The sequence below is a fragment of the Hemicordylus capensis genome, chromosome 2 (genome assembly GCF_027244095.1).
Source record: "Hemicordylus capensis ecotype Gifberg chromosome 2, rHemCap1.1.pri, whole genome shotgun sequence".
Classification (NCBI taxonomy): Eukaryota; Metazoa; Chordata; class Lepidosauria; order Squamata; family Cordylidae; genus Hemicordylus; species Hemicordylus capensis.
The window spans coordinates 122408021-122426009 of NC_069658.1; the positions used below are offsets into that span (position 1 = coordinate 122408021).

Sequence of the window (17989 nt, forward strand, 5' to 3'; positions counted from 1 at the left end):
ATCCTGAGTGGTGCCCAAGACCTGGTGCAAGATGTCAGAGTTGTAGAACCATTGGGGAACAGTGAACATAGTGTGAGCCAATTCAGCTTATATGCAAATAGAGCATTGCCAAGGAAGTCCAATACAGATGTGTTGGACTTCAGAAGAGGAAACTTCTTTAAAATGAAGAGACTGGTAAAAGGGAAGCTGAAAGGGAAAGTCAGGAGGGTCAAATCACTCCAGAAAGCATGGAACTTACTCAAAACCACAATAATAGAAGCTGTGTTGGAATGTATGTGAAGGAGGAAGAAAGGTTCCACCAAGTTCAGGAGGATGCCAATGTGGCTAACAAGTAGAGCTGAGGAAGCTATAAAAGGGAAGAAGACTTCCTTCAGAAAATGGAAGTCCAGGCCAAATGAAGAGAACAGGAAGGAACATAAATTCTAGCAAAAATAAATGCAAGGAGTCAATAAGGGATGTAAAAAGAGAGTTTGAGGAGCATATAGCTAGAAGTGTCAAGGGGAATAACAAAAACTTCATTAAATATATAAGAAGCAGAAAACCTGGCAGAGAGGTGGTTGGACCCTTAGATGTTGAGGGTGTGAAAGAGATTATTAAGGGAGGATAAGGAGATAGTAGAGAAGCTGAATGAGTTCTTCAATGTGAAGAATACTGACCATATACCCACTCCAGAACTGAGCTTCTCAGGCTTGGAGTCTGAAGAACTGGGCCAATTTGAGGTGACAAGAGAGTTCTAATGTTCTAAACTGTAACAAAAAACTAAAAATTAAGAAATTGCTGGGGCCACATGGCATACACCCAAGAATTCTGAATGAATTCAAATGTGAAAATGCTGGTCTCCTAGCAAAAATATGTAACTTGTCCTTACAGGCTCTGTACCAGAGGACTGGAAAGTAGCTAATGTAATTCCTGTTTTCAAAAAGGGGCCAGGGGGATCTGGGAAATTACAGAAAATTAGCTTAACTTCCGTGCCTGATAAATTGATGGAAAGCATACTTGAGGACAATGTTATTAAACATATAGAAGAACAGGTCTTGCTGAAGGAGAACCAGAATGGCTTCTACAAGGGCAGGTCTTGCCTTTCTAACCTTTTGGAGTTCTTTGAGAGTTTCAGCAGGCTTGTGGATAAAGGTGGTCCGGTTGACATAGTATACTTGGACTTCCAAAAAGCTTTTGACAAAGCTCCCCAACAAAGGCTCTTGAGTAAACTTAGCAGTCATAGGATCAGGGGACAGGTTCATGTGTGGATTGGTAACTGGTTGAAGGACAGGAAACAGAGGGTAGGAATAAATGCACAATTTTTACAATGGAGGAAAGAAAGAAGTGGGATCCCCCAGGGATCTGTACTGGGACCAATGCTTTTTAACTTGTTCATACATGATCTAGAAGTTGGTGTAACCAGCAAAGTGGGTTAGTGAAGTCCAAAACAGATTGTGAGAAGCTCCAAAAGGATCTCTCCAAACTGGTTGAGTGGGCAGCAACATCTACCTATCTACCTATCACATTTTTATACTGCCTGATATTTACATCTCTAGGCAGTATACAAAAATTAAAACAATATAAAAAGTCACAGATTAAAATCTATGAAACACAATAAAAACAATTGCATAAAACAGTTATTAAAACAAATTATTTAATTCTAATCAAAAGCCTGTGAGAACAGGTAAATCTCAAGGGTCTTCCTGAAAACAGAGAAAGAGATGCTCCTATTTCAGCAGTTCAATTCACCAAAATGGCAATTGCGGTTCAGTGTTAGCAAGTGTAAATTGATATATATTGGGGAGGGGGGGGGAACAACCAGCTTCACATATATATACACTGATGGAGTCTGAGCTGTCAGTGACTGACCAGAAGAGAGATTTTGGGGTTATGGTGGACAGGCCATTGAAAGTGCCGACTCAGTGCACAGCAGCTGTGAAAAAGGCAAATTCTATTAAGAATGGAATTGTAAATAAAACTGCTAATATTACAAAGCCCTTATATAAATCTATGGTGTTGCCACATTTGGAGTACTGCATACAGTTCTGATCAACGTATCTTAAGGACACTGTAGAGCTGGAGAAGGTGCAGAAGAGGGCAACCAAGATGATAAGGAGTCTGGAGCAGTGGTTCCTCTATTTTTTCTCAATTCTGTGCGGAATGAGTTTTGTTCTGGGCAGCAGTATCAAGGCAGCATGTGAGCATGCCCAATCAGAATGGCGCCTTCCTGATTTGACCTGAGCAGGATCTAAAACTAACTGAGCGGACATCAAACTACTTGTGAGAGCGTGCACATGCACATGCCTTAGAGGGAACTGTGGTTTGGAGCAGGGATTCTCAACGTTGAGCCCCCAGATGTTATTGGACTTCAGCTCCCATAATCCCCAGTCCCAGTGGTCTTTGGTTGGGAATTATGGGAGTCCAATAACATCTGGGGACCCAACGTTGAGAATCCCTGGTCTGGAGCACCTTCCTTATGAAGCAAGACTACAACATCTGGAGATTTTTTTTGTTTGGATAAGAGGCGACTATGGAGAGACATGATATAGGTGTATAAAATTCTGCATGGAGTAGAGAGAGTGGACAGAGAGAAATTTTCCTCCCTCTCTCACAACACTAGAACCAGGGATCATCCCATGAAACCTAAGGCCAGGAAATTTAGGACCAACTAAAGGAAGAACACTTTCACACATGCATAATTAATCTATGGAATTCTCTGCCACGGGATGTGGTGGTGGCCACTAGCTTAGATGGCTTTCAAAGGGGCTTAGACACATTCATGGAGGACAGTCCTTTCAATGGCTACTAGTTTGGTGTTTATAAGCCACCTCCAGCCTCAGAGGCAAGATGCCTCTAAATACCAGTTGCAGGGGAGTAACTATAGGAGAGAGGGCATGCCCCCACCTCTTGCCTGTGGGGTTCTCAGAGGCATCTGATGGGCCACAGTGTGAAACAGGATGCTGTACTATATAGGCCTTGGACCTGATCCAGCAGGGCTGTTTTCCTTTGAGAGAATAAATTATTTCTTACTCCCCACGGAGTAGTATGAAAGTGAGCTTTGGGTTGATCGCTATTGGTACAGAGGACCTCTTGAAGATGATTGTCATTAGAAGGGAAGAGAGTCTATTACAAAATTAGGTCCTGCTCTCTTGCTTGAGGTATTAGTGATTCCATGTTGTCAAATGGAATCCAAACGCTCTCCACTTTCTGATTCTTTTCAGGTTGATCCAAATAGGAGATTAGGGGTTGGTTTTTGTTGGTTTTTTAATGTTGCTGTTTTGTAAAATGTAACGCACACACACACGCGCGCGCACACACACACACACACATTCTCTGTATCAGCAATTGTTTATAGGAGTCTGCAAAATAGCTACCCACACAGTGGCTCCTGCCCTCAACATTCATTCATATGGAGCTGGTATGGAGCTGAAAATCAGAGCTTCCCTGATTTGAATCTCACCTCTGCCACAAACTTGGGAGGAGCTCTTACGACAGGACAAATCCCACATACCAGTGAACCATAGTGCCTAGAAATGTAACTGGTGCCTAGATAGTCAGAGGCAGAGTTACTAAATGACACCTTTATTTATCCCAGGTAGATTTCTGTTCTAAATATGTTACATTTAAAGGGGACAAAGAGAAGCCAGTTTAGCCTCCCCTTCAATTATGTCTGTCATGAAGTCTGGGAATTTTGACAAGTGTCTCTTATTTGGCTCCTAAATTTGGGGGCTGGCTTCTAGATCCAAAGAAAAATGGTCAAGGCCTGCCTTACGGAAACCACTCCTCTGAGCCTCAACTGTCCAGCTGCAATATGAGGACTTAAATAATTAGGTTATTGTAAGGGTTATATCAACATAATGCACATGAAATGCATTGAACTCTCAAAAACTCTATATAGATGCTTATTTTTATTTTTATTGTGAGGGGGGCAGGATCCATACTAAATTAGTTATGACTAAGCACCATTTAAATACATGAGAAAAGTTAATCTCTTTCAGTAGGACTTAATCATGACAAACTTAGTCTAGATCAAACCCCTTTGTTATGTGGAAGTGTTTGTGTAAAACAGTATAGCAGTCCAATGTGTGATGTAACCAGCACAATAAATTGCATTCAAGCCCAGTTGATGTTGTATTCCCACATATTCTTAGATGTATGTAACATAGACAGAAGAACCTTTGAAATATACAGGCCAAGGGAAGGTAACAATTGGAATCTTCTTTCTTTCTTCATCCCTGAATGTCATTTTGCTCTTAGCAATTTTGTCACTAGGAGGAATACCCAAGGGAATTATTCAGGAAAGTGTTCTGAAATAGTTTTCTTAATAAAAGTATTGGCCAGTGACTTAGTTAATAAAAAATAATCCAAATGAAACCCACTCCTTCAATGTCAGTATGCCTTCTGAAGTTTGCTAATGATGATGATTTACATTTATCACTAAATGATGTCCAGGAGGAATATATGTTGCCTTTATACTGTACTCACATTAATCTTGCAAGGTAGTTTGAGAAATAACTGGCCAAGGTCAAACATCTCTGGCTGAACAGGGATTTGAACCCATATTTCTTTCATCTAAGTCTAACCACTGCACCATGCTTGTTTTGACTTTCAAGTGTGTTCTTAAGTGATAACCTAGTGACAATTGACCTGTTTTTTTAATCATTACTTTTTTGTGTTTTTCTGCTTCCTATTGGTTTATTGTCTTCAACAGGGATAGCCCAGTGGTAAAGGGAAATTGTCTTCTAGCCTTAACAGGCCTTGCAGTTGCTGTAGTAAAACATGAGAAGGGACTTTCTTTGGACACTGAAGAAGCGATCGATGTGAGTTAAACTTGTTGATCGCTTTGTCATAATGTTCAACAAATGTTCTTGAAGCCTGACATGATCAGAGGATTTCTAATGGAACATGAAACGTTTCCTTTCCCTGTTCACATTCCAAATGCAGTCTAATGATCCTGTTTGAATAAAATTTGTTTGAAATCTCACTAGAAAATGTTGAAGGCTGGCGTACTAATGAGGCTGAGTGAAGCCACTGCCTGAGGTGACAGATTGGCGGAGGTGGAGGATTGCCCCCGACTGTCTCTACCAGCCAACTACCTCTCATCATCTCTGCCACCTGCTAGTGCCCATTGCACTTTTCACTTGCTGCTGCTCTCATAGGAACATAGGATGCTGCCTTATACCGAGTCAGACCATTGGTGCATCTAGCTCAGTATTGTCTACACCAAGGCTGTACAACATTGAGCTTCCTGCAGATGTTGGACTACAACTCCCATCATCCCTGATTATTGCACTGTGGCTTAGGATGATGGGAATTGTAGAAAAACATCTGGAGGGCCAATGTTCTGCAGCCCTGGACTACACTGACTGGCAGTATCTCTCCAAGGTTTCAGTCAGGAGTCTTTCCCAGCCTTACCTGGAGATGCCAGGGGTTGAACCTGGGCCCTTCTGCATGCAACATATGTTCTTCTACTGAACTATGACCCCATCCCTTAAGGGGTCGCTTAGAAGCAGGCAGTGCTCACATGTTGCCACCCATCCAAATGGTTGGGGTAGACCCCGCTTAGCCAAGTGGACAATTCATGCTTACCTCTGCAAGACTGGCTCTTTTCTTCCTTTTCCTTCTCCTGCCTCTGGCATTTTGAAAAACCACAGGGGAAAACAGGTGTGGAAGAGAAGACTAGAGTGCTCAGAGTGGAGATGGGAATGGGAGGAAGAAGACAAGCACAGCAGCAGTGCCAGCATCTGCACTCTGCCGAGTAAAGTAAAATGAGGGGGAGTGGAGGACCCACTGAGGAGTGGGAAGGAAGATGAGCATTCTGTGCTCTTCTAGGGAAGTGTAGGGAAAGAGCTGGTCAGGGTGAAAGAGTGGCAATCTGTACCTTCCACCAGGCTCGGACTGGCCCATAGGTCAACAGGACATATTCCCGGTGTGCCCTACCCATGCGGTGCCCCTGCACCCCAACTCTCACCCTTCATTACCTATTCTGCTCAAAACCTGGTGCCCTCCCCATATACATTCTGGCGCCCTCCCCACATAAATTCCGGCGCCCTCTCAGTGCCCCCAGTCCGGCCCTGCCTTCCACTGGGTGGTGGAGAGAAAGGAGCCAATGTATGTGGAAGAATGGCACACTCTTGAGTTCTGAGGAGGTGAACTGGGAATCTGGGGGACTGCTCAGTGTACCACCAGGAGCTGGGGGGAGGGCGCTTGGCAGTTGGTGTTACTGGGAACAAAACCTTAATTGGATATTTTATCCAATTAAAGCTTGAATCCTAAACATATTTACCCTGGAGGTAAGTTACTTTGAAATCCAGTGAGATTTGCTCGATGTGCTGCAAGTCTCTGAACAAAACCTCTTAAACTTACACTTCTTTCTTGCTTTAAAGTGTGTGTGTGTGTGTGTGTGTGTGTGTGTGTACATTTGCTTGGCTAAGTTTTTAGAAAACTTCATAGTGTCTGGTAATATAGAACGTTGCTATACAATTTGACAATTCCTGGTTTTAAAGAGTTTCTCAGCGCTACCATATTGCCATCTGAATTTCTGTCCTTTCCTAAAACATGTCCTGAAGCGAAATATAGAAATGGGCAAGTATTTAAATGAGTTTGGGATTCTAGATGCCTATGGTCCCTTTGTTGTTGCTTTCAGACTGAGCCAGACTTTCTTCCTACAAAGCACTGGATCTCCATGGTGATAGATACCCTCCTTAGTATTGTAGACAGTCACTACCGCCCCAAGGGGCGCGTCTTCCCATGGTTTTATCAGGTAGGTCCATAAGGATAAGTCGATTTTACAAGATATGCTGTATAGTGTTTATTGTACTTGCAGCATGCTTATTGATTTAATGGTGCTTATTGTATATAAAGAAGAAATGTATGGAGGCCACAAAATTCAGATCTAAGAAATCACATGGACATTCAGAGTAATATTTGGAAGTTACAGATTAAACCTCTTCAGATAAACCTCTTCTCAGAATGTGCTAGGATCGTCTTCTCCTTTAGTCCATACTTCCATAGCTGCCTATAGTACTTTGGCCACATTCAGATCCATACACAGTGAACTGGTAGCGTGTCTGTGCTCAATGTAAGGTATACATTCAGCTCTTGAGGAAAATCAAATAAAAGGTGAAAGGGTCCTGGGTCTCCTTTAGACAACTGCAGAAGAAGTTTCCCCCTTAGAGCAGAAGCATTTGGATTTCAAGAATAGCATGAGGCAATCAAGGACTGAGAGACGGATGCTATAGGGAGGTAAGGAAGAGTCAGACCTCAGGCATAGAGAATGGGTTGAAGACAGCTGGGAAGGTTAGGACAGAGTGGATGAACAGTAGTCATCTGTTGTTTATCCACTGTCTGTTAGTTGTCCAAGCTGTCTGACTTGGAAAGTGGTACTTTCTGAGGCAAAACAACCTATTACAGGTGACTTGGGGATGCGGCTAAAAATAACACCCCCAAGACATGTTCTCTTCCTTTCCCCTGTAACATTTAGGATGACTTTATCTATGTTGTGACATTATCACTTTGTGAGTTACTGCAAATGGTCACTATGTGGGGCAAGGATAGAGACATTCACACCATGACAGTGCCATGACATGGGGTAAGTGTTCCTGAACATTACAGAAATGAGGCAGAGAACTCAATTGGGGGAGCCAACTTTGGTGGCGGTCTTGCATTGTGTGTGATATATAGTTTCAAGAGACTCTTCAGTCAGTTCATGGACTGCAAGGCCCAGTGTTGCATTAGAAGGCACTATTTTAAATATTTTACCTAAGGAACAGTTACCTATACCTGAGGCACAGTTAGCTGCTGATTGGCTCGCCTGGGTAAATAGCACCCAAGGGAGTCCTAGGCCAGAAATATATTACAACAAAACACAGAACCCTTTAGTCTTATGTACAGGAAGAGGATGTTCATGTGGCTCCAATACTAAATAACACAGATCTGTTTCTTTTGTGGGACTTCTCATTTTTGCTTGGTGGGAGGAGGGATGAGCTCACATTAGTGTGTTAGTGTATCTGCACAAATGGTAATTGATGCTGAAGCAGTGTTGCATGTTGTTTAGTTGCTTATTTACTGCTCTGATCACCTGATATCTCCTCCGTGTTGCTCCTGCTGCTCCTCCTGTGACTCCACATGCTCTTCTGTTGTCACATAGCTCCCTTTCCTCCCCATGTGAATCACAAACATTGGCTGTTTTCCTCTGTGTGTAGCCTCAGGGTCAATAGTTTTGGCACAGCAAAGAAAAGGGGAGTCTACCTTATGCTACCCTGTCTAATGTAGCAAGACTGATTATAGGTCTCAGGTTTCCCTCACAGCAAATCTGGAAAGGAGAGAAACAGAATCCCTGTGCCATCTCCATGATGCAGCCCTCAGAGGCTACACATTGGTCTCTCACTGCTTCCCTTTCACCCGTCTGTTCCCCTCACTTCTGGAGCAGAAATGACTTGACTGCCTGGAGGCAGTTATTGGTTGTACAAGTGACCCAGTGAATGGTTGCAGCAAGCCTGTGCTAAAGTGCTATTGAGATTTTTGCAGGTCACAGATACAAGCAGGTTGCCAGACTGCCAGCCATAGACATTGGAAACACTGTAGTGCAAGTATCTACTACGGTGACTTCCTGTTTGATATATCCTGAACAATGGCAGTATTCTTTTGGTAGGTCAAAGTAAAAAGTTCTGAATTGCTGCCAAAATAGCACATCTAATTGTTAATCGTCCAAGGCTTCTGCACTCCAAACAGCTCCCAAAGGATTGGTCACTAATTTTATTTTATTATTTATTTATTTATTTGATTTCTATACCGCCCTTCCAAAAATGGCTCAGGGCGGTTTACACAGAGAAACAACAGATAAATAAGATGGATTTATTTTCTTGAAATATCTTGAAATATCCAGCAAGGATACTTTAATCTAGTTGTATTGTGTTTGTACATTAATTATAAACAGAATGTTACCCACATTTTTTACAAATGTGGGAAATTTCACAATTTTATTTTTCTTCGCAGTTATTTCAGTTGCTTTTTCTTTTGCTGTTTATAGTAGTATATTGCTAGGTAAAGTGTGCTGCTTTTTCGTGTCATTGAGATATCATATTGTTGCTTGCTTTTTGGGTGGGTATTGTTTTGTATGTTAATGTGGGTTTTAGGATTCTGTTGCTCAGCTAATAAGTTTTAGAAATAAGTTGTAAAATTTAATGTGCTTAATTATTGTGAGCTGCCTTGAGAGCATGAAGAGAGTTGGTGGTAGTATACATTTTTTTCATAAGTATTCTGAAATGAAGACTAATATTTAAGACTTAGGGCATTTCTAACCTTACATTCAGCATTACACATTTCTGTAAGAGTTGCAAATCTTTTTATGCCTGGCACATCCCTTCTATTTGTGCAGCGTTTCATACCCACTCCCTCCCTGCTGCCTTCTCGGTAAATTCCAGTAAAGCTATAATTATGGAATTAATTAACATTCATAGTGACATTTTTGTTTACATATACAGGAACAGGGTCATTCAGTCCCATCTGTTTTTCTAGTACAGATTTACTTGTATTTTCTCTGTAGAAAGCACATTAATAGCTTATTTCAGGGTTTTGAAAGACAACACTAGTAAGCAAATGGTACACGGTTGCGTTGTCAAGGAAAGCTCAAGTGCAGTTGTAGTTCTTTCCCCTTTTTTAAGCTTTCCTAGAAAGCTGTACAATGTCATGAATTCTCTTCATGTAGGAAAAGGATAAAACAAAGATCATCTGGGATTTTTATTTTGTCTCTTAGAAATCCTACTCCGGTGAAAATACTGCTAGTGCCATTGCTCGTTCCTGTGCAGCGACCGCTTTGTCTCTCTTAGTGCCAGTTTTTATTGTATCCTACAAGGAAAAGGTTGAGGAAGTACTCAATATACTGGTTGCCATGTTACCTGGGAAACCAAATGCTGATGAGTCTCAGGCTGTTCAAATTCACATGGGCCTTGCTTTGGGGATGTTTATCTCACGGTTATGTGAAGAGAAAGTCAGGTATGCATTATCTTATACAGCAGGTGTGTAAATAACTTTTCCCCTGCCCCCTGTGAGACATTTAAATTATGCAGAGCAACATGTTTAGATTTCTGCACTTAACAATTCCCAGAGGTGTTCTGTAGGACGATTTCATTATCTCTTGCTTCCTTGGTCTCCCGACTTCTGCTGTGTGTTGCTTCACTGTAACATATTTGATCGATCCATTAGTGCCCACTCCATTTTCTGTGGTACCTGAAGCCCCTTCTCATGTTGCATCCATGATGTGGGATCCACTGCAGTGTGGCTCCTTCCTGTGCTGTGGAGGTAATATCAGAAGCTCCAAGGCACCTGGCAGAGCTTAGAGTGCAGCTGCTCCCCATACTCGTGTTGCCCCATTGCGGCTCCATTCTTGCAGGTGGGACAGTGCTGGGGTAGGGAGGAGCAACAGTGTGGTCTCCTCCCATGTGGTCCAAGACTTCTGATAATCACTATTACAGCGTAGGAATGAGCCATGTTGCAGTGGCTCTCACACCATGAATATAATATGAGAAGGCATTCCAAGAGATGTTCTACACATTAAGCAGAATGAGATAAGAGTTCTAAAAATCCATACATGCTGTGAAATTCCATCTCAAAATGCAAGGGTGTAGCTGTATGTCATATATCCCCCTGCCGCCCACTCTCTGCATATAGTAAATTAGCATTGGCAGAAGGTTCAAACCTTTCTCCCTGCAGTCCTTGTTTTTTAAATGCAGCTATGCTGTTTTTTTGTTTAAGGAGCAAAAGGAGCATTCACAACTGTAGTCTCTCACCTGCATCTCAGCAACAGAGCCCAAGAACTCTGCCAGCTCATTCTACCATCTCATTCTGTATTGCTTGTCAAATGGCTGTTAGCATAGCCTTCTCTAAAACTATGCATATGTTTTGTAGTATATTGCAAAAAGTAGTATGGAAAAATGTATCAATTTACTTCTCTGTTGGAAAGCAAATATCCTTGTGTGCTCCACTTGAGAAGAGCCATAGCTGTGCGGAAGACAAGAATGAATATGGGCAGACACGCCATGGAATGAACATCTTCAAGGTGTAATGTGAAATCTGTTCCCAATCACAGAGCCAAATTTCTTTATATATGCTATTGATGAATTTGGGGGTTTACATATCACCAGATCAACAGCCTTTTGATTTCTTGGTTTTCACCTTTGGCATTTCCAGTGTTCCCAGCATTTGCCCCAGATTTCTCTCACTTGCTGGTTGGACCTAAATGGTGTATCACATCTCTGTACTGATCGTAGCACAGAATATGGAGGTTTATTCCTTGGAAGACAACTATGCAGAACTATCCTCTCTTTGACCACGGACAAACAACTCTGTTCCAGCCACAAGAAAGAGATGGAGATTTCCTAACGCCCTTGATTGTAGTTATTATTAGTGATTTGCTAATTATGTAGGTTTTATGACTGTGTCCACACACACTGTGTGAATTTTATTTTATTTATTTTTTATTTAAAATATTTCTATACCACCCAAAACTTGTGTTTCTGGGTGTCTCTGGGAATTGTGTTGGAATCAATAAGGGTATATCAGTTTATAGTAGTATAACAGCTACCATTTCGATATATTCACCATAACAATTGTCACATACAGAATGTTATGAAAAAAATAAAGAAATGCAGCTGAATGTATCATTAGTAATTAAAATAATAGAAAATTATTTCCTGGATCATCTTTCTTGTAGTGATGTATCTGGCAGTCAAATGAATCTGCTCTTGATGAAGTCCCTAGATACGTTAGAAGACTGTTGCTTTGACACGAGTCTAGAATACAAGTAAGTATATTGTAGTTGCCTGGATTTTGACTGGGTTCTTCAAAATGGCTAGAGTTCAGAGTGATGCATATTAACAATTGTGTGACTTGTATTAAAAATCAGTGTTTACCATTCTGGGCAGTCTCCCGTCAGCGCTAAAGATCTACTGGGGCTGCTGTGCAGCTTCAAAGGTGTCCTCAGTGGGGTAGTGATGGATCTGCTGCAGAATGCCTTTGAAACACTTCTGGGCAGCAACGCAGTGCTTTCCCCGAGAGTGCTATGCTGCTGCCTGGAAGTGCTGTAAAGGCATTCTGCAGCAGCCCCTTCTCTACATTGTTGGAGATGCCTTTGATGTTGCTCAGCAGCTCTACCAGTGCTTCGCATTGGCAGCAGACTGTGCAGTATGTTGCCCACTCTCTGTGTTTTGGACCAAAAAGGGATTACTTCCAAAGGGGACTTGTATTGCTTTTAACAAGAGTGGGAAAGTTTCAGAGAAGTTCTGAATTCTGTATATATATATTGTGGAGAACTGCAGCCAGATTCCTACAACCCAAAGCTGCTCCACTCATTACATTTTCCTAAACTGAAGTAATCTCTGTGTAGGAAAATGTTTGTATTTACAGCTTAAAGTACAACTCTTGAATAGATTTATTACAATACTCTGTCTCATAAATGGGACTGCTGTACAAGCATATGTATTACCTGACCTGTCCTAGGAGAAAAACACGATTAAGACAAAGTGTTGTGCTGAGACATTAGCTTGAGTTTTGTTCATTGAAGATGCACCAATGAGCAATAATGGCATTGCAAAGTCAGCCTGTGTCTTCGGAACACTGTCTCTTCACAAGCTCATTAATGAAAAGCACTTCAGCACCTCTGAAGTTATCCTTGGTTGCTTCACATGATGCTCAGTTGAGTCTAGTTACTATGGAATCTGTTACTAGAATGTGCCCATCCTCACAATCCAGCCTGAGCTGCAAGAGTAGCTTTATCTGGAAGAACTATACTATTAAAATAATAGCTGGAAATGGGATATAAAGTATGGAGGAAGTGAAATATATTTAGGTCTGCCAAGCAGCAGGCTTACGCTTCAGGTTCATAACTATATGTTGATCAAACCCCTTGTCACAAAGGGGATGCAGGAAGTAGATCTCCAGTTCAATTCCTGCCTAATGTATCTCAGGCTCAGCCCTTGAAAAGAGCAGAGTATAGAAGCCTGTAAAAACTCAAAGTATATACTGTACATCCGGCATCCCAATTCATGGTTTTATTTAGAGGAGAGCTGGTCTTGTGGTAGCAAGCATAAATTGTCCCCTTAGCTAGACAGGGGTCTGCCCTGGTTGCATGTGAATGGGAGACTTGATGTGTGAGCAGTGTAAGATATTCTGCTTAGGGGATGGAGCCACTCTGAGAAGAGCATCTAGGTTCCAAGTTCCCTCCCTGGCATCTCCAAGACAGGGCTGAGAGAGATTCGTGCCCGCAACCTTGGAGAAGCCACTGGTGTACCACATCAGGTGTCTTTTTTGATAGAACCCTTATTTTGAACTGGTAACCTGGATTTTTGTTTGGTTTTGGTGGCTCTGTTCTGATGCAGGTTTAAGATTTTGAGACAATTATCTAGTTCTGATATGATTTAGGGGGGAAATTAAGGTTTGTTCCAGATATTGGTTTAGGTTTGGTTTGACTCTCTTGTTAAGCAAACAGTTGTTTTTGAACCATTTCTAGTTTTTGCGTTTAGGGATTGAGTTGCTGTTCAATTGCAAGGTGGGAAATTTTAGGTGCAAGACCAGTTTCAGTGCACTGAAAAAGACCCACTTTAAACCAGTCTTTGAGTTTAGGTTCAAGCTGAGTTCAGTTTCCTGCATTTAAAAATATTTTGTTGAGCATCCCGTTTTTAAATTTTTGGATTTTAACAGTTAATTGTTTTTAGTGTTGTTTTAATGTAAACCGCCCTGGGCCATTTTTGGAAGGGCAGTATAGAAATCAAATAAATAAACAAATAAATAAATTTTACTCATCCTGAATTTACAGGCTATGTTGATGTATAAGACCAAATAAATAAGTACTTTGCCGTGCTCTTGTTTCTGAGTATTCCCCGTTCCCGTTGACTGAATGCCATTGTACCATTAAAAACCAGTAACCTTTCCCCCTTATTTTCTTTCACCTTTTGCTACTTCAAATGATTTGAAAATCTGAATTGTAGAATAACGTATCCAGATGTGCAAATATATGTAAATGTATGCAGATTCTGTGTTTCCTTGGCACAAAATTTGGGCTTTTCTTTGGCACCAAGTAGATGCAGCCCTCACTATAATCTGAGAAGAGCTTAGTTTAGAATCAGATTGGCATTGCTCTGCTTTTGTCTGGCATAGTGCAAGGCACATATGGTAGAAGAGAGCTGTATCAGTCACATCGCTTTGCAGTACCCACTGCTTCATGTTTGAGTGCCCATGTAGCCTAAGATAAAAGCTTTGCAGTCCAAGCCAAATTAGCCTCCCCTGCCAGCCAAGAGCAGATGGAAATACTGAGACAATGGACTGGAAGAGATGAAAGATTAAATATACCCCCCCACCTGTCTGAAGAGTGGGGGGAAAGTGGAATAAATAAAAACCCAATTATAGATACAGTATGTTATGACCACCTAGGTGCAAAATATTGTTCCTGTTCATAAGTCATAGGTTAGGACCTTTTTGTCCTAAATATGATAGAGGTTTTTTAAAAGTTGCAGAGAAATCAGTGCTGTTGCTTAGCTTTTACAGTTGCATGTATAAACTGCATGCCTATGCTATATGGTAGTGTTTCATCTCCACTTCATATTTTCACATGGCAGAGACAATTCTCTCCCACTGTCATCTTTATAAGCCAGTATCGGGACAGCTAAGTTTTGTGTCCACAGGGCGAGCATTTCAGTCCTTCCGAACAAAGGTCTGGGGGCCAGAAGTGAAATGCCATCTAGCAGTGAGGATATCACTGTTATGAAGTATGTGTGATTGGACATGGCCAGGTGTTCCATACAAAAGAAGAGAGATGTAACACCAAACACTGAATTGCTCTCTTCCTCTCACACATAACTTTATCCACAGTATGAAAATTGTTTATTACTACCTTCTGCTTCCTACTGTTTAACCAGCTCGTGATCTATAGGTAGACTTGTTCTTTTATCCTGTGACTGCTAGGTTTTTCTCAGAAGCCTTGGTTGGAGAGCTTTGTCAAAAGTTTTTTTGGGAGTCAAGTATGTAATGTCTGCTGGATTACTCCTATTTGCATATGTTGACATTCTCAAAGAATTCAATATATCCCGTTTCATATTAGTGAGGAAGGACTTCCCTTTGCATAAACCATGCTGTTTCTTCTGCAGCAGAGTTTGTTCTTCTGCAGGTTTTAATAATCCCAGGCTTAATCATGCTTTCCGCAGATTTGCCTGAGACAGACATTAGGCTAACTGGCTTGTAATTTCCTGGCTCTACGTACTGTCTCCCCAACCCCCTATTAGTTTTAAAAAATTGGTGTTATGTTAGCAACCTTCCAGAGTATATGCAACTTACAAAAAAAAAATGGTATCCTTAATAAAGGATACCATTTTTTTTGTAAGTTGCATATACTCCTCCTCAACAATTTAATGTTGTGAAAACATCACAACAAAAGTTACTTTGGCCAGTGATATCAATGTTTAACTTATCAATTATCTCTAGAATCTTAGATGAATTCCATTATTGCCTGCAAATAGATAAATATTTCCAACACACTTTTCAGTCATTAGTGAATGTTGTCAAACTTACTTGAGTGACTGTCAACATTCATTGATGTGCCTTTGAGTTTGTGGACATTCAATACATTTCTGTACTATTATCAGCATTCATAAATGAATGCCAGCATTCCCCAAATTTTAGATATTCACTGTAATATATGTATTGATGTCAGTATTGATGTAGTACATGTGTCCCTCTGGCAGGTCCCCATCCACCATTTGGAAACAGCAGCAAGTACCAGAAAATGAATATTTCTACTTTGTAAAAAGAATGGAAGAATTCCTAAAGCGATTCTAAAGAGCAGTGAGGATAGTGGGAGGAGGGGAAAGCTTCCAAATCATGTGTCCAATTTTTCATAACAGCTTAGAAAGGTGTGCAGATTGTTTTATGTAGCTTCTGTTTTTATAAAGCCCATTAGAAAGAAAGTTATCTTTGATATATTGCTGCCATCTAGTGGGGAAGAACTCTTAATGTAACTTTTGTGCTACTGTGCATTAACAAATGGTTATCCGTGGTCATTTCCCTTCACTCGTGAATGTCTTTTTATGCGTGCCTGCCTTAGAAATACATTGTAAATTCAGTTTTTGAAGATTTATCAACAGTATGGGAATTATTACACTTGCTAAAGAATGGCATAGATGTTTGTTTTGCTTATGTCTAAAGCAGAAAGGTTTTGATGAGAACTGTGTACAGTACCTATACAGCATGATCTGTGTTTGCACAGAATACTTTGCAGACTAAGGCAATTATTGCATTAACCCTGTGGGCTAGTGCCATGGAAAGTAGCTGTATCAGTTACCTGGCCCAGATAGAATATTTACAGATATTGCCACTGTTGCATGTGACAGAATTACAAAGAAATGGTTGCTTTTCAGTCAAGATCAGGACCATGGTGTGGGTAGACATCTTTAATCTTTTCTCCATTCCCAGTACCTCGATTCTGATGAAAATGTTCCTCCCTCCTATGCTGCTAGCCACCTAATGGCACCAGTGGCACTCTTACCCTTCGAATTCGGGGCCAAAGTTAAGGGCCTCCACACCTCATGGGGCCTCCACACCTCCACACCCCCAAATCCTCTTTGGATTGTCCCGGTTGGTTTGATCACTGCTGGCCTGCACTGTGCTGGGTGGCCGAGTGTGATTATGACTTGTGCTGGGTGCTTTAAAGACAGAGGGGGGAGTGGGGAAAGAAATATGTGGGATGGGAATATGTGAAGTTGCATGTTGAAATGTTTCTGCATATTTGCATAAATATACCCCATGTGTTAAAAAATACTGTGTCATAGTGTGTGTGTATGTGTGTGTAGGGGGTTGATGGAGGCCTCCAAAGGCCTTTAGGTCCAGGCTCCAAAATTACCTAAGTGCACCTCTGAATTACCAGGCTCCAAAATTACCTAAGTGCACAGCGGGGAAGTAATTTGCCTAGGGAGCAAGAGATGCTGGTTTGAATCTCAGCTGGTATGTTTCCTAGACTGTATCAGGCAGCAGTGATATAGGAAGGTGCTGAAAGGCATCATCTCACACTGTGTGGGAGACGGCAATGGTAAACCCCTCCTGTATTCTACCAAAGAAAACCACAGGGCTCTGTGGTCGCCAGGAGTCGGCACCGACTCAACTGCACAACTTTATTTCACCTGCGCTGCTATTTGCCCCAGTATGGAAGATACCATTAGTGCCAATGGTAGCTTCCCTTCTGGAGCAAAAAGCAGCTTGAGGGAAATTTTTGTTGAAACCACATTGTGGGCGGAAGGGTTTAAAAAGTCCTGCCCCCATTCTTATCCCCTTTCCCTGTTTTATTTACAGAAAGTAAATTTTAAAAATGAAGATGTGTGTTTAATGTGATATGTGATTGGGCTTTAATGAACATCTAGGGCTATTTTACATGCATGTTCATCACTTTATGAATGCAACATCAAGTGATGATTTGCACATGTGAATGGGATGCTACAGGCATTTCCTCATATCACTTCAAATGCAGCACTTTTTCACATTTTGCATAGAGTCAGTTCACATTTGCATGTGTGAACGAGCCATCATATACTGATTGGACAGAACTTGATATTTTCCATGGAATTAGTCCCCACATTCATTAGTGAGATATATATACTCTCACTATATATATACACACACACTCACTATTAGTGTGTATACACACACACACACCACTTTGTGTACTTTTCTGTTGAAAAAATGTATATAAATATAAAATAAATAATTAGAACAATGTACTTGCATCTGTGAAATGTCCCATAGAAGTAAAGTAAAGGTAAAGTTGTGCCGTCATGTTGGTGTCGAATACTGGTGACCACAGAGCCCTGTGGTTTTCTTTGGTAGAATATAGGAGGGGTTTACCATTGCCATCTCCCACGCAATGTGAGATGATGCCTTTCAGCATCTTCCTATATTGCTGCTGCCCAATATAGGTGTTTCCCATAGTCTAGGGAGCATACCAGTCAGGATTCAAACCAGCAACCTTTTG

The 17989-nt window shown here is 41.3% G+C and overlaps 1 protein-coding gene across 4 annotated transcripts in view; it reads left to right on the forward strand.

The window, feature by feature from the left end:
* Window positions 1-17989, forward strand: part of FOCAD (focadhesin) — a 234809-nt gene that overhangs the window by 181797 nt on the left and 35023 nt on the right. For all 4 annotated transcript variants that reach the window (XM_053288048.1, XM_053288050.1, XM_053288049.1 and 1 more), the window contains 4 exons: window positions 4691-4799; window positions 6626-6742; window positions 9737-9975; window positions 11693-11782. In XM_053288048.1, the coding sequence (XP_053144023.1) occupies window positions 4691-4799; window positions 6626-6742; window positions 9737-9975; window positions 11693-11782 (555 nt within the window). The remainder of the gene's footprint in view (window positions 1-4690; window positions 4800-6625; window positions 6743-9736; window positions 9976-11692; window positions 11783-17989) is intronic.